Genomic DNA, 14999 nt, shown 5'->3' with positions numbered 1-14999 from the left:
GCTGAAAAACGCATCTGGCTTTAAGAGAGAGATTATTTTTAATGTTGATTACATTATTGTAATGCGAGTGAGTAATACATGGGCACCGACATTACGTCTCGATCTGGGATAAAATTACCTTAGCGGAAACTGGAGAGAGAGAGAGAAAAAAAAAGAGGGAAGGTGCGATTACTTTAAACAGATGAGAGAGAGAGAGAGAGAGAGAGAGAGAGAGAGAGAGAGAGAGAGAGAGAGAGAGAGAGAGAGAGAGAGAGAGAGAGTGTTGGTGACTAATGGCTCATCACACAGCTAGTCCCCAGGTGTCTGTGCACCAGCTGGCTGTGTGTGTCCCCCCCCCTCCTCCCTCTACTGGCCAGTCCCCAGGTGTCTGTGCAACAGCCAGCTGTATAGCCCCCCTCCCCCACTTCAACCCCCCCCCCACTCTACTCACCAGCCCCCCCCCCCCCAGGTCTGTGTGTACAATAGCAGATCTGGTCTCACTTAACGAAGCTAATGTCATCAAATTAGAAATCCACGTCTCATTACTTTCTCCCTCTCCCACGTGTGCGGGAGGTTTGCTCGGTAACAGACCACTGACCCCTCGCGAGGGTCTGTTCCATTGACTATATAACTCCGAAGTGCGTCCTTCTCAAACCCCTATATTCATTATATATATATATATATATATATATATATATATATATATATATATATATATATATATATATATATATATATATATATCGTATTTGGGTTCCTGTCCCACTAGACTATTATCATGCCCTTCTTGCAGAAACCATCCCGTAGACTCCGCCCACACACGACCCACGGACCAATCACATGGACCCCATGACGTCATTCATATTGGGAAAGGAGGTTGCATTCCCAAGCACCGCCCCCCCGCCCCGCCTTCCTCCCACCTGGGCCACCACACAGGTACGGTCAACATTCCTGCCTCATACCGTGGCCAGTTTCACTGGTAGGAACCATCAAAGTTAACAATATAGAAATCTATAAATCTATACATCTGGCAGTTAGATATCAGAGCGGTCAAGCTGGCATATATATATATATATATATATTTTTTTTTTTTCTATACTTTGTCGCTGTCTCCCGCGTTTGCGAGGTAGCGCAAGGAAACAGACGAAAGAAATGGCCCAACCCCCCATACACATGTATATACATACGTCCACACACGCGATATATATATATATATATATATATATATATATATATATATATATATATATATATATATATATATATATATATATATACATACATACATATAAATGTGTGTATGTATGTATGTGTGTGTGTGTGTGTATCTGTGTATATATATGTGTGTGTGTGTGTGTGTGTGTGTGTGTGTGTGTGTGTGTCTGTGTGTGTATGTGTGTGTGTGTGTGTGTGTGTGCGTGTGTGTGTGTACACAATAATTATCCCGAGGTCTTGTGAGTTAAGCCTTTGAGCACGGTGGAACGACCCTTTGGGTACAATGACCTGACTTTTAACCTATATCTACAGGTCAGGTCAAGGGAGGTCGAGGAGCCGCCGCCACCACCATACCCCATGGGTCAAACCCGCTGCTGTCCAGTGACCTCAAGTCGTGTTCGTGGAGAGGACCATGTTAGAGGAGAGGACCATGTTAGAGGAGAGGACCATGTTAGAGGAGAGGACCATGTTAGAGGAGAGGACCATTCACCTATTAAACCCCCAGATTACAGTGGTCACAGGATAAAGTCAAACAACACATTAGGACTCAATAGAGAACTCACAGCTCCACCACCACACTCCACAACCACACTCCACCACCACACTCCACCACCACCACCACACTCCACCACCACACTCCATCACCACACACCACACTCCACACCAATGCTATACCACCACCACCACAGCTGCCGGCAGCTGTGGTGGTGGTGGAAGAACCACCTCCGGACATTGGAATCAGGTGGAGCATGTCCACACACAGCAGCTGGTTATGTGTTGTTAGAAAGAAAAAAAAAAAGGAAGCAACATGACCTACCTAACGGCAGCTGGTATGGGTGCAGGTGAAGGAAGGGGGGGGGGGGGGGGGTTAGTTGCCTTCACCCCCATACCCCAGGAATGGGTAGGGACATGTACACAACCACCTCTCTCTCTTCACTATTTCATCAAGTTTATTCTCATCTTGTTCACAATAACATTACTATCATCTTAACTATATCATTAAACTCAACATCATCTTGTTAACTATTAACACGACTATTATCTAGTTAACTATGCCATTCATATTCCTATCATCTTCACTATATCATTAAAACTACTATCATCTTCTTAACCATGTCATTCAAATTGACGATCATCCACCTCGTTAAAGCAATAATGTTTTCATTTAAATGACTTGTCTCTTAATACCCTGCCAACACCACAGCCACTACCACCTACCAACACTGCCAACACCACTAACCCCTACCACCATTTCCCACATCACTACAGCATAGCCACTATCACCTACCACCATTTCCCACATCACTACAGCATAGCCACTATCACCTGCCACCATTTCCCACATCACTACAGCATAACCACTATCACCTACCACCATTTCCCACATCACTACAGCATAACCAATATCACCTACCACCATTTCCCACATCACTACAGCATAACCACCATCACCTACCACCATTTCCCACATCACTACAGCATAGCCACTATCACCTACCACCATTTCCCACATCACTACAGCATAGCCACTATCACCTACCACCATTTCCCACATCACTACAGCATAGCCACTATCACCTACCACCATTTCCCACATCACTACAGCATAGCCACTATCACCTACCACCATTTCCCACATCACTACAGCATAGCCACTATCACCTACCACCATTTCCCACATCACTACAGCATAGCCACTATCACCTACCACCATTTCCCACATCACTACAGCATAGCCACTATCACCTACCACCATTTCCCACATCACTACAGCATAGCCACTATCACCTACCACCATTTCCCACATCACTACAGCATAGCCACTATCACCTACCACCATTTCCCACATCACTACAGCATAGCCACTATCACCTACCACCATTTCCCACATCACTACAGCATAGCCACTATCACCTACCACCATTTCCCACATCACTACAGCATAGCCACTATCACCTACCACCATTTCCCACATCACTACAGCATAGCCACTATCACCTACCACCATACCACCTCACACCCCCCCACCCCAAACCACCACCACCACCACGAATTACCACCCCCACCAGCATTACCAACCTACCATCATCTCACCCCAGTTCCCTAACTATACCTCGTCGTCCCCCGCCCCACCCCTTGTAGGCAATCAGCCCTTCTTTTATACGACCGTTCCTAAACCCAACCACCCCAACCCCACACCCCCATACGATCATTAGCGCTGACCTTGGCCAACCTGCATCGCCAACATCAATATTCATGACCTAAACACACTTAGCGACTTCGAATGAAGGGTTCAACGCCACTCCCGAGTCATGTGACTGGGTAGAGAAGTGAAAGGGTATATGATGATGTGACGAAAATAGGAATCATTAAGGAATTAAATGCCATTAAGCCATAAAACTTGCCTAAATCTAATAACATCATAAAATAGCCAAAAACCTTTCATCACGTCTAAATGAATTTAATATATACTCACAATATCATTACAATAATGGATTCCCTCCTCCCCTTCCTCCTTTGAACTACACGTATCATAATGTTAAAATCTTTACACAATTTAACAATCGTTGGCTTTAACAACGAGGGCAAGAGTCCGGGTGCAGCCGCTAATTCCACAAAGGTATTCAGCTCATTTAGACGCTAAAAAGTTCCGGAAAACAACTGTTACAGGAGATTATGCAAACGTAACCTGCGCAGCGCGTGTGACGGAGACCCGCTCCACGTGGAATTTGGGTGTTGTGAAGATGTTTTCTTGAATGAATTCAACCCAAATTCACCTCCACCGTCAAATTCAAGACTGATTGGGAATAAGAAGGGAATCTAATAGCTTATCCTTCACGAGTGCCTGGAAGTCTATCAACGCTGAGAGAGAGAGAGAGAGAGAGAGAGAGAGAGAGAGAGAGAGAGAGAGAGAGAGAGAGAGAGCAATTTTCATGACAGGATCATTCTGTAAAAATGTCTGTAGTAATGTCCATGTCTTTTAAGTGCATTGCGTATTATGTCATCCTGCAATTTTAGGAGATGAACGTAACCATATACGATATACTTTTAGGCATTTATGTTGTCCAAAGTGGATTGTGAAACAAGGCTTACTGGAAAGACGAGAAGACATTATTAGTATACATACAGTGACAAAAAATTGAAGAGGATGATTTATTTAAATGTCTGGTGTTGCCCTAATCTCCTATGTTAACTAATGTACGACAGGGACTTGAAAAAACTGCTTTTAATGTTGTCTTTCAATAGAACCTTTAAAAATTGGCCAAATTATCAGAAAATTGTGAGTTTAGGTCGTTCAATGGAAGGCATGGAAATATAGGTGTGTATATATATTGGGCAAGACAGGTAAAACAGAAACTGAAATATGCTATTGGCAAAGTCATTCAGTACGCAGAGGTGAATAGAGTAATACAATCGTTAAACATTGGCAGGAAAATATGATCATACAGCAGACCTTAACAACTCAGTCACTGTACCCCCTTCACCGGATTACCTAACCCGTAGATGTCATTGAATCTGTCTTAATGGCTGATGTCACTAACATAAACATATCCCTCCAAGCTAAAACCCTAAAAAATACATCCTATACCATCAGCCAAACCATGATGAAAAAATGAACAAGACAAGATAGCAATATGACGAGCAGTTGAACACACATTTCGCTACCCAGGCCATCCAAACCTTCCCCCCCCCCATCCACAACACCCCCAAACCCCCCCTTAATTAACCACAAGGAAACCCCCCCATACTTACCCTTTAATGGCTAAGGTAATTTCTTGTGCTGGAATTTCAAACTTAGTGAATTGTTTACAGCAGATGAGGAGGATATGTGTGTGTGTGTGTGTGTGTGTGTGTGTGTGTGTGTGTTTGTGTGTGTGTGTGTGTGTGTGTGTGTGTGTGTGTGTGTGTTTGTGTGTGTGTGTGTAAGTGTGTGTGTGTTAGTTTAACGCTAAATCAGGCTTGCCTGTCGGCTCAAAACAAGGCATAATTCAACCATGCCTTAGACAACAGTGGTACGCAACACATCTACATATGGGAAACCATCGTCGAAAATACATCTCGATGAAACTTGACGCAAAAAAAAAAAATGGAAGAAGCGAGTGAGAAATGTTGTTTGGGTTGTAGCGTCAACACAGGCCCCCGGCCGGGGTCATTTAACACTAATTACACTAATTACATTGGATCTTCCCCGAGCCGTTACCTTGATAGCTGTGAGCACAAGGCCCCCCCCCCCCCCCCCCTGACGCATCCACTCCACCTCCACCACAGACAGTAATTACACACCACGCCCCTCAAAAACACGCCCACGAAAATAACGCAGTCGATGTGAAATTACGCTACGCGTGGAGTACGCTAGTCCAGCCAGACCAGCAGCGTAGGCTGTTCGAAGCAGATTGGCCATTCTCAACTACCGTGGTTCCAAGACTTGCTTCCTCGTAATGGCGTTTAAAACATGACGTTTAAACACGATAATGTCCATCCCTCTTGTACCTTCCTACGCTAAGTGAAACATACTCTAATGATGGAACGTAAAATCCTTCTTTATACGCATGTCAAACGAAACTCGCTCAAATCCACCGCACATCTGAAAGGCAGTATATATATATATATATATATATATATATATATATATATATATATATATATATATATATATATATTCCTATGAGTCCACGGGGAAAATGAAACACGATAAGTTCCCAAGTGCACTTTCGTGTAATAATCACATCATCAGGGGAGACACAAGAGAGAAATATAACAGTCAGTTGATATACAACGAAGAGACGAAGCTAGTACGCCATTTGGTAATATATATATATATATATATATATATATATATATATATATATATATATATATATATATATATATATATTAGCGCTTTATGGTATTTGGCACAAGTCCCTATGCTCTCTCTGTATATTTTTCGATGGTCAAATAAAAAGAAAAGTAAAAAGGTCAGGTAATAACACAAGGTCGTACCTTTGCACTGGATTTAAAACACAAGCCATTCCCCTACACCACCACACTACAGGTACGTCGCTAGAAAATGCCGTAAATGAGGTAATCATAATTATAACGATGGATGACGTATAATCACATAATTATAACGATGGATGACGTATAATCACATAACGATGGATGACGTATAATCACATAATTGTAACGATGGATGACATATAATCACATAATTATAACGATGGATGACATATAATCACATAATTATAACGATGGATGACGTATAATCACATAATTGTAACGATGGATGACATATAATCACATAATTATAACGATGGATGACATATAATCACATAATTATAACGATGGATGACGTATAATCACATAATTATAACGATGGATGACATATAATCACATAATTATAACGATGGATGACGTATAATCACATAATTGTAACGATGGATGACGTATAATCACATAATTGTAACGATGGATGACATATAATCACATAATTATAACGATGGATGACATATAATCACATAATTGTAACGATGGATGACGTATAATCACATAATTGTAACGATGGATGACGTACGCTCTGACACTTGCATAAAAGTAGAGTTAATTAGCAGGGTGGAGGCCACTAGTTGTGTACGCCAAGCTATAGTGGCTGACCGTCTCTTTTATCTTCGACCCTCTCGCTCCCTGCCATTTCCGCTCGGCTTTTACAGTCATCTCTATGGCTCGCGCCCTAACAATCCTTCAAAGTCTTTCAACATAGTTTAATCTTACTACCAATGGCAGCTTCATCTGAAGGCCAATATCATTTTCAAACTAAATGATTGGGTTGTACTAACGACCAAGTGAACCCTCTCATACCTAATTACCTAACCATCACAAAGACTTATTATAATACACTAGACACACTTACTTACCTTAACTATATCGACTTTAAAAAGAAAAATGGAAGTTAAACCATTATACCTATCATTTTCAAGACATTGTCTCTTCTCTCACATCATATATGACCAATAATACACAAAATGAATCAAGCCGAGGCAATTACTTACATTAATCTAAAGACCCATTTTATGTCTTATAAGAAATATTAATAATTCACTTGCAAAATTTCGTACGCCTTTATTTCTTTTTTTCCTCTACGCCTAAACACACACGCGTTTCCAATCTGAACTTGCCATCGTTCAACAGAGAGAAAAGGGGAGAGAGAGAGAGAGAGAGAGAGAGAGAGAGAGAGAGAGAGAGAGAGAGAGAGAGAGAGAGAGAGAGAGAGAGAATTCATAGATAAATATAGATAAATAGATCGAGACAGAAGTAGATAGATAGATGGAGAGAGAGAGAGAGAGAGAGAGAGAGAGAGAGAGAGAGAGAGAGAGAGAGAGAGAGAGAGAGAGAGAGAGAGAGAGAGAGAGAGAGAGAGAGAGAGACCGTTCAAATAACATATGTTGTTTTCCCAACTGACGCATGAATCCCATGTTCTAACCAGTTGGGTCAGTTTCCACACGATAGTCGAAGGATGCCAGTAACTTATATATAAATGAGTTGTTATGTTAATAAAGTATGCGCTCACAGACAGACAAACACACGCATGGGTTACGACTTACGCCACTCATGCAATGCAATGGAGAGTACGACCCTGGGCCGAAGTTCTTTTTCGATTCACAGGAGTCCATCCTTTCCCTGCTACTGAGTGTAGCGCAGTGTTAGAACTGCAGGAACCAATGAATGGAGGAAGCTCCCGGGTTTCTAATACTCAAAGGAACCTTTTACAAAGGTGTTCTGGGATAATAATAACATAAATAATAATATTATTACGCTAATCTTGCTACCTTTTGAAGCTAACATACTTTGACAAAAAGTTGCCAGACATCATATATAACCCTTTCATCTGGGAGTAATAAAAATAACCTTTCCATTATCAGATGTACAATGAATCGTACACATCACAACTGGTGCATCGCACAGTCAATACTCATACAGCTGGTGCATGAACACAACTGGAACACGAAGGCTTTGTAATTCACAATAGGAATTAGACAAAACCTACATCTTTTAACGGGAATATCTCTCTTTACAACTACAGGAATAAGACGATTTTTACCTTATTTACAATAGGATTAACGCTTTTCCTGATACACTACAGGAATGAGAAACCTTGTTCCTTATTTACGAGAGAAAACACGAAACTTTCTACCTTCTGTCAACAGCAATGACGCCTCCTTTGTTTACAATAGTTAGAATAATTTCCCTTTGTTTACAGCAGAATAATTTACCCTTGTTTACAGCAGAATAATTTACCCTTGTTTACAGCAGAACCAAACACATTCCCTCTTATCAAAACTAGAAATTAGACGACTTCTCCCTTATCTACAACTGACATAAGACGTTATTTCCCTTTAATCACAACAGAAATAAAACTTAACCCTTGTTTACAAAAGGATTAACACTTTCTCCCATATCTAAAACAGTCGTATACAAATTCTCCTTTAATAAGACGTGTGTTATCCAATTTACAAATTAAATAACACCTTCTGCCTTCACAGAAGGAATTAAGATGCTAGTTCAAACGTCGTGTTTCAGGGGTCGTACCATCCAAAGGTACAGATGCTATGGTCAGGGGTCGTACCGTCGACCTCAAGGTACAAAACTCATGGTCAGGGGGGGTCGTACCGTCCAGCTCAAGGTACAACCGTCATGGTCAGGGGGTTATCTTGGGTCTGAAGGATTAATGGCCTATGATAACAGGGTGGGTTGTTGAAGCCAACTGGTGGCTATCTGAGGGGGCTAATGGACATAGCAACGTCAAGAGATGGTGAGGAAATATCAGCTACGATTAAAATAGGGGTTAATATATTCTTTTTCTTTTCTCTCATACTATTTGCCATTTCCCGCGTTAGCGAGGTAGCGTTAAGAGGAAGGACTGGGCCTTTGAGGAAATATCCTCATCTGGCCCCCTTCTCTGTTCCTTCTTTGGAAATATATATATATATATATATATATATATATATATATATATATATATATATATATATATATATATACCGAGGAAATGCATTAGGCTTCAGTCAACATTTCACTGCTTCGAACCACAAATGAATAAATGGCTGTCATTACATAAGGTTCCTCCCCCTTTTTTTTCTATACATAATCTTATAACTCTAGAACATTACTGTTGCTCCTCTTCTCTTACATGACCACCATCAAAATGATCTTGTATAACACCTTCCAACCTCTGCCCCTCCCCCACACCACACACACACACCAACCCTCTCTCTCCTCTCAATAAGTTATCAATTGGAAGATGACATTTAAACTCTGGTGGTCATGGAACAGAAGGAGACGTGCCAATAGGGTGTTGCCTTCTCGCAAGTTGTTCACCAACAAAGCGCTGTGTGGTGAAGGAGGGAGGGGGGCACGAAGGCAGCCCACACTCCCCCACCTACATCACTAACCTTGCCGGCTTATTGTTGGACAGCCATGAGAGCTTATCACTCATATAGACAGATAGATAGATAGATAGATAGATAGATAGACAGATAGACAGACAGACAGATAGATAGATAGATAGACAGACAGACAGATAGACAGATAGATAGATGGATAGACAGATATATATATATATATATATATATATATATATATATATATATATATATATAGATAGATAGATAGATAGATAGAGAGAGAGAGAGAGAGAGAGAGAGAGAGAGAGAGAGAGAGAGAGAGAGAGAGAGAGAGAGAGAACACATTTTACGCTAGACCTGCAAAATTCCTTTTTTTTTTTCTTTGCATGATGGCGCAAATTCTCCGGGTAAATGATTCCCCAGGTCAATAGCCACACCACTCATGCAGGAAGTGGCTGGGGAGTACAGACGGGTTCAGGTTAGCCTAACCAACGGGTCCACACATCCACTATGATGACAATTACGTTCCAAACTGTCAGGTAAACCCTCTGGAGTAAACACCTGGGGGGTCTGGAATGATGAAAAAATATAAAGAAAAAAAAATAAAATCTACCAACACTAGACCACAATCAAGTTGTTGAAGACTATGGTCAAGGTCAGGTAGCTGAAATGGAATGACAAACGAACGCTCAATTACGAAAACATACAGAAACCACCCGCTTCAACTACCATTCTCAAACTACCCAACAGATGGTCCAGGAATGTCACTAATGCTGCCTCTTTAACTATAGGGGAGCGTAGGATAATTACCCACACACACACAACCATTACATACATCACACAGGACTCGCACAAATGACTCATTGCCACAGAAATTCCAAAAGAGTCCAGTGTTACCGGCAAACATGGAGAGAACAGCTCTCTCCCCAATTTACCCCCACGCAATCTATATTACAGTATGTACATGTACGTAGAAGTACTAGAACAATGACAGTGCTAGACTAATATTTGTGTACAATAGATTGCCGAGGTCACGTCCACAAAGATAGAGCGATCTATCTACTATCTATCGCCAATATCGGAAGGTGGAGTTGAGACATACACCCTTCTAATATCACTTAGTCAATCTTCAACCTACTTATTCAGTAGGTTCTAACGAAACATGGACCTTTTTACACATTCAAGACGCCTTTGTTTATCATTCTACTTCAAACTTAAGTTCATTTTGGGGCGGGAACCAGTCTTTCCATCCATCTCCAACGAACACAGAAAACCCACCAATTCACTCGTTAACAACACCCAGTATCTATAACCAACTTCACGCGACTATAACAAACTTCTAAAACAACGCTCGACCCCCCCAACGAACACACCCCCCCCCTCCCCAAACTTCCCTTCAAAGGTGAAACTATGAAACTACATCATAAAAAATAAAACATAGCTACAACTCATGGCATGTCCCTCTACCAAGCCGAGGTACTGAGGTATAATCATTCAGCTGTCATGACATTCCACAACACTTATTATTATTATTATTATTATCATTATTATTATTATTATTATTATTTACTCCCAACAGCACCACTTGGGGTCACAATGATCTTGTGTCATGCAACTCGTTGACCTTAATCCTATTTCAAAAAACAATTACCCCGCACGTCTGATAGTTGTAGAACTTCGTATAAATGTACATTAATTATTCACATGACGCTTCTTGTGGAACAATGCATGATGTACATGACTGAATCATGAGGGAAATACGATTTTTTTATGTCTGTTGTTAGTTGAGACGACTCGGGCAACTGAATCCCTAAATCAAGGCCATCTCATTAACGTATACATATATATATATATATATATATATATATATATATATATATATATACACATAATTTATTCACTTCAACACATACATCCTAAGCAAATTGAATCTGTGGTCGAGTAATAGCACACGGAAATGAATATGGCAAAGCAAATTTACAAGACGAGATTAGAAAAAGGATTTACGATAACAGAGAGGCAAGGGGAAGTGAGCCACCGGGTAAAATATATATATATATGGTGAAAGAAACCACTTCTTTACTCCTCCACCCATTGAAAAAAATATATATGGTGAAGGTAACCACTTCTTTACTCCTCCACCCACTGAAAAAAAATATATATGAAGGTAACCAGTTCTTTACTCCTCCACCCACTGAAAAAATATATATATGGTGAAGGTAACCACTTCTTTATGCCTCTACCCACTGAAAAAAATATATATGGTGAAAGAAACCACTTCCTTTACTCCTCCACCCACTGAAAAAAATATATATGGTGAAAGAAACCACTTCCTTTACTCCTCCACCCACTGAAAAAAATATATATGGTGAAAGAAACCACTTCTTTTACTCCTCCACCCACTGAAAAAATATATATATGGCGAAGGGAACCACTTCTTTACTCCTCCATCCACTGAGAGAAAAAATATCCTATGACGAACTGGAGGGAGAACATAACACTTCGAAATTCCTAGTGGTAGAAACATGATTCATGGGTCGGCGAGGGAAGATGACTTACACAAGTGGGAAGGAATAATGAGTGATGAATATATATATGAGGAAGATGAAGAACATGTGAGGAAGATGAGGTCACATAGTCAATTAAACACAGGAGGCAAGCAACCCGATGCTAGGTTAAGGTTTAACACTGTTAGGTTTTGAGTTAAAATCATTACAGAATAGTTTAATTGAATCATGTATTAATAAAATAAAATAGAATTTACATAGGCCACATTTCCCTTTTAAAAAGCCCGTACTATTTACATATACCTAACATGGATACAGAGAAAACGATAACAAAAAACTCCTTTAAAACCTTTAAGTACAACTTAGGACCCTTAAGGGTCAAAGGCCATTCACTGACAGTTTAAGGGTCGTTCCGTCGCGTTCTAAGGGTCGTAACTTGCCTCGTTCGCTGAGATGAACAGCTCGTAGACGTCATTAACTACACGCAAGGGCATTCCATTCTTTTACCATAGTTACCAGCAAACTAGTAGGCTACCGGTATAGGTCATGGGTAAAACAATGCTATACAACCACGACATGTATGAAACACACTATTCTGACCTGGTCGCTCCTACACTTATTCTTTAACTACGTCACTTCCATCATTCAATGGGAAGTGATTGGGGTGAATTTGCCCTTAACACACACACACACTTCACCTTTATGCAAATGTGACCCAGTATGTATTTTCAAATTGCCTAATTACAGGGAAAAGGCTGTCGGCAAACTGCCGCTGTGAATCATGAAGTGATTGCTGATGACAACAAAAAACGGCACACAGGTCCCCCCGCCGGGTGGATTGTAATTCGATGACGCACACACACCAGCCAGCACGCACGGGATTCGAACCCTGGCGAGCTGTACCGTCTTCAGCACGACGCTATGAAACCACGACGACCCCCCCCCCTCCTAAGGAGCCCATGGGGTCGTACGGCCGCCCTCTGGGGTGGGGGGTGATGGGTGGTTTCACTGGTAACAACAGCCTTCATGGTCGTTAGCCATGGCATTAACAGGTTTTTGGACCATGTTACCGACCGCCAACAAGTGTGGTCTTAAACAATGATTCCCTAAACCTTTCCCAGTCGTAACTGTGTGTGATAGATAGATAGATAGATAGATAGATAGATAGAGAGAGAGAGAGAGAGAGAGAGAGAGAGAGAGAGAGAGAGAGAGAGCAGTCATCTAAGGAGTGATTACGAGGGGGGGAACACAAAAGTAAGGACCCACAGTGATTGTGAGGGGGTGTAAAACTACTACCACAATTTTCAGAAAAGAAGAGAGAAAAAAAAGATGCAAGTTGGGTTCCTAGCGCCAACTGTACGCCATGTAGGACACAGTGACGAGAATCATCCATATCAAATGGTTTTCCTATACACAAAGTAAACATATGGCAATCTCCATCTTTAAAACACTAAATCTAGTATAAAAAAACCAAGAGTTTCTTCCTGGTTAGCCACTAAATAAACACAAAACATCAGTGTCATAAATAACATTGAACAACAACGGGTTGTTACATGTTCATCAATGTTCCTTAATGGCCCATTTGACCCGCCACATATCGGTACGACCGATCTAACAATGAACAAGTGGATCATGGCTGACGGGGAATTAAACCTCCTTGACTGTCATTACACGAGGTTGTCATGAACATGACACCCTGCCACATGACACCCTAGTAGCTATATACATAGGGATGTGACACCACCTGACACACACACACACACAAAACCAGACAATTATTCATTATCTTAATTGTACTCACGTCTCATTCAGCCGTGGACAGTACTTCAGGACAAGTTCTAAGAATTTCGAGTCACTACATACGAGCCGGGGTGCTCTAGGCGGGCTGGTAACGTTCAAAAATTTGAGTATGGTACAGATCAAAAGAAAAACAGCGAAGACGATGACGGCGGACATCTTCTCCCTCTCACTGCTGTACCGACACTGACAGTGAGTCGGTCAGTGACGTCACTTTGTTTGACAATCGTGGAGCCGGCTGCCAAATGCCGCCGGCGGCTCTAACTCTCTGACTTTGACATACGCATATGACACGTGATTCGTCTCCAAACCACTTCACAACCTTAATGACTCATCTAATCATCATTAAGTTGGGTATTACGAAACTATATAATCTTTCAGAGGCGTGATTGATGTAAGACTTTCTTAACAAGGGTCTTTGTTATGATTGGACGCGGGTAACAAATAGTGTTGGGAGATTTAAACATTTCCCTCCATTTATCTCAAACTACCAACATCTTACCTTAGTCTGCCAAACAACTATAATAAAATAATCGTCTTAATTCCCCTTGACATAGAGTAAACACATGGTTGTGGAGGAGGAATATTTGAAGCAACACGTCAAGGTAGTAACAGTTACGACAGATGCCAATTTGTGTTTATTTTCCTATCAGCAGTATTTGTGACACGATATTCTCCATTATCCAAAGTTTTCACGGTGTTGATACTGTAGAGCCATCTTAGTATTTTCCTATCTATCGTTCAATAGTGTCAAATTGGATATGAAAGCAATTAGCACCAAAATATATTCATAAATGTTTAGCACCATCCGAGCGCTAACTTGGGGTTGCATAATGTCAGGTTCAAGGTGGCCAACGTTAAGTCATCTGTAACCATGAAACCACCAGTTCATCTCATTGTCTACATGACTGAGGATTAGTTTATGGGTTTAAATGATCATATCGAGCTTTACAGAACGACCCATTACGTCTAAATGGCAATAATGGCGGGATGAGCAGGAGCCCCACCCAAAATGGACATTCGGTGCAATGAGTCAGGTTCTCGAGGTTTCCTGTGCCGGCCGGCTACCGACAACACACGGACGACCGGTCGAATAATCTCGGATGGAAAGACACCCGGT

The 14999-nt window shown here is 41.2% G+C and overlaps 1 protein-coding gene across 1 annotated transcript in view; it reads right to left on the bottom strand.

Annotated features, from left to right (window-relative positions):
- Positions 1 to 14067, bottom strand: part of Hydr2 (abhydrolase domain-containing protein 2) — a 63966-nt gene extending 49899 nt beyond the window's left edge. Inside the window, exon 1 of the mRNA XM_071678249.1 lies at positions 13884 to 14067. Coding sequence (XP_071534350.1) covers positions 13884 to 14038 — 155 coding nt within the window. The 5' untranslated portion in view covers positions 14039 to 14067. The remainder of the gene's footprint in view (positions 1 to 13883) is intronic.
- Between the last annotated feature and the right edge of the window lie 932 nt (positions 14068 to 14999).

This window comes from Panulirus ornatus, chromosome 27 (assembly GCF_036320965.1).
Source record: "Panulirus ornatus isolate Po-2019 chromosome 27, ASM3632096v1, whole genome shotgun sequence".
Taxonomy (NCBI): domain Eukaryota; kingdom Metazoa; phylum Arthropoda; class Malacostraca; order Decapoda; family Palinuridae; genus Panulirus; species Panulirus ornatus.
This window is presented reverse-complemented; position numbering and strand designations above follow the sequence as displayed.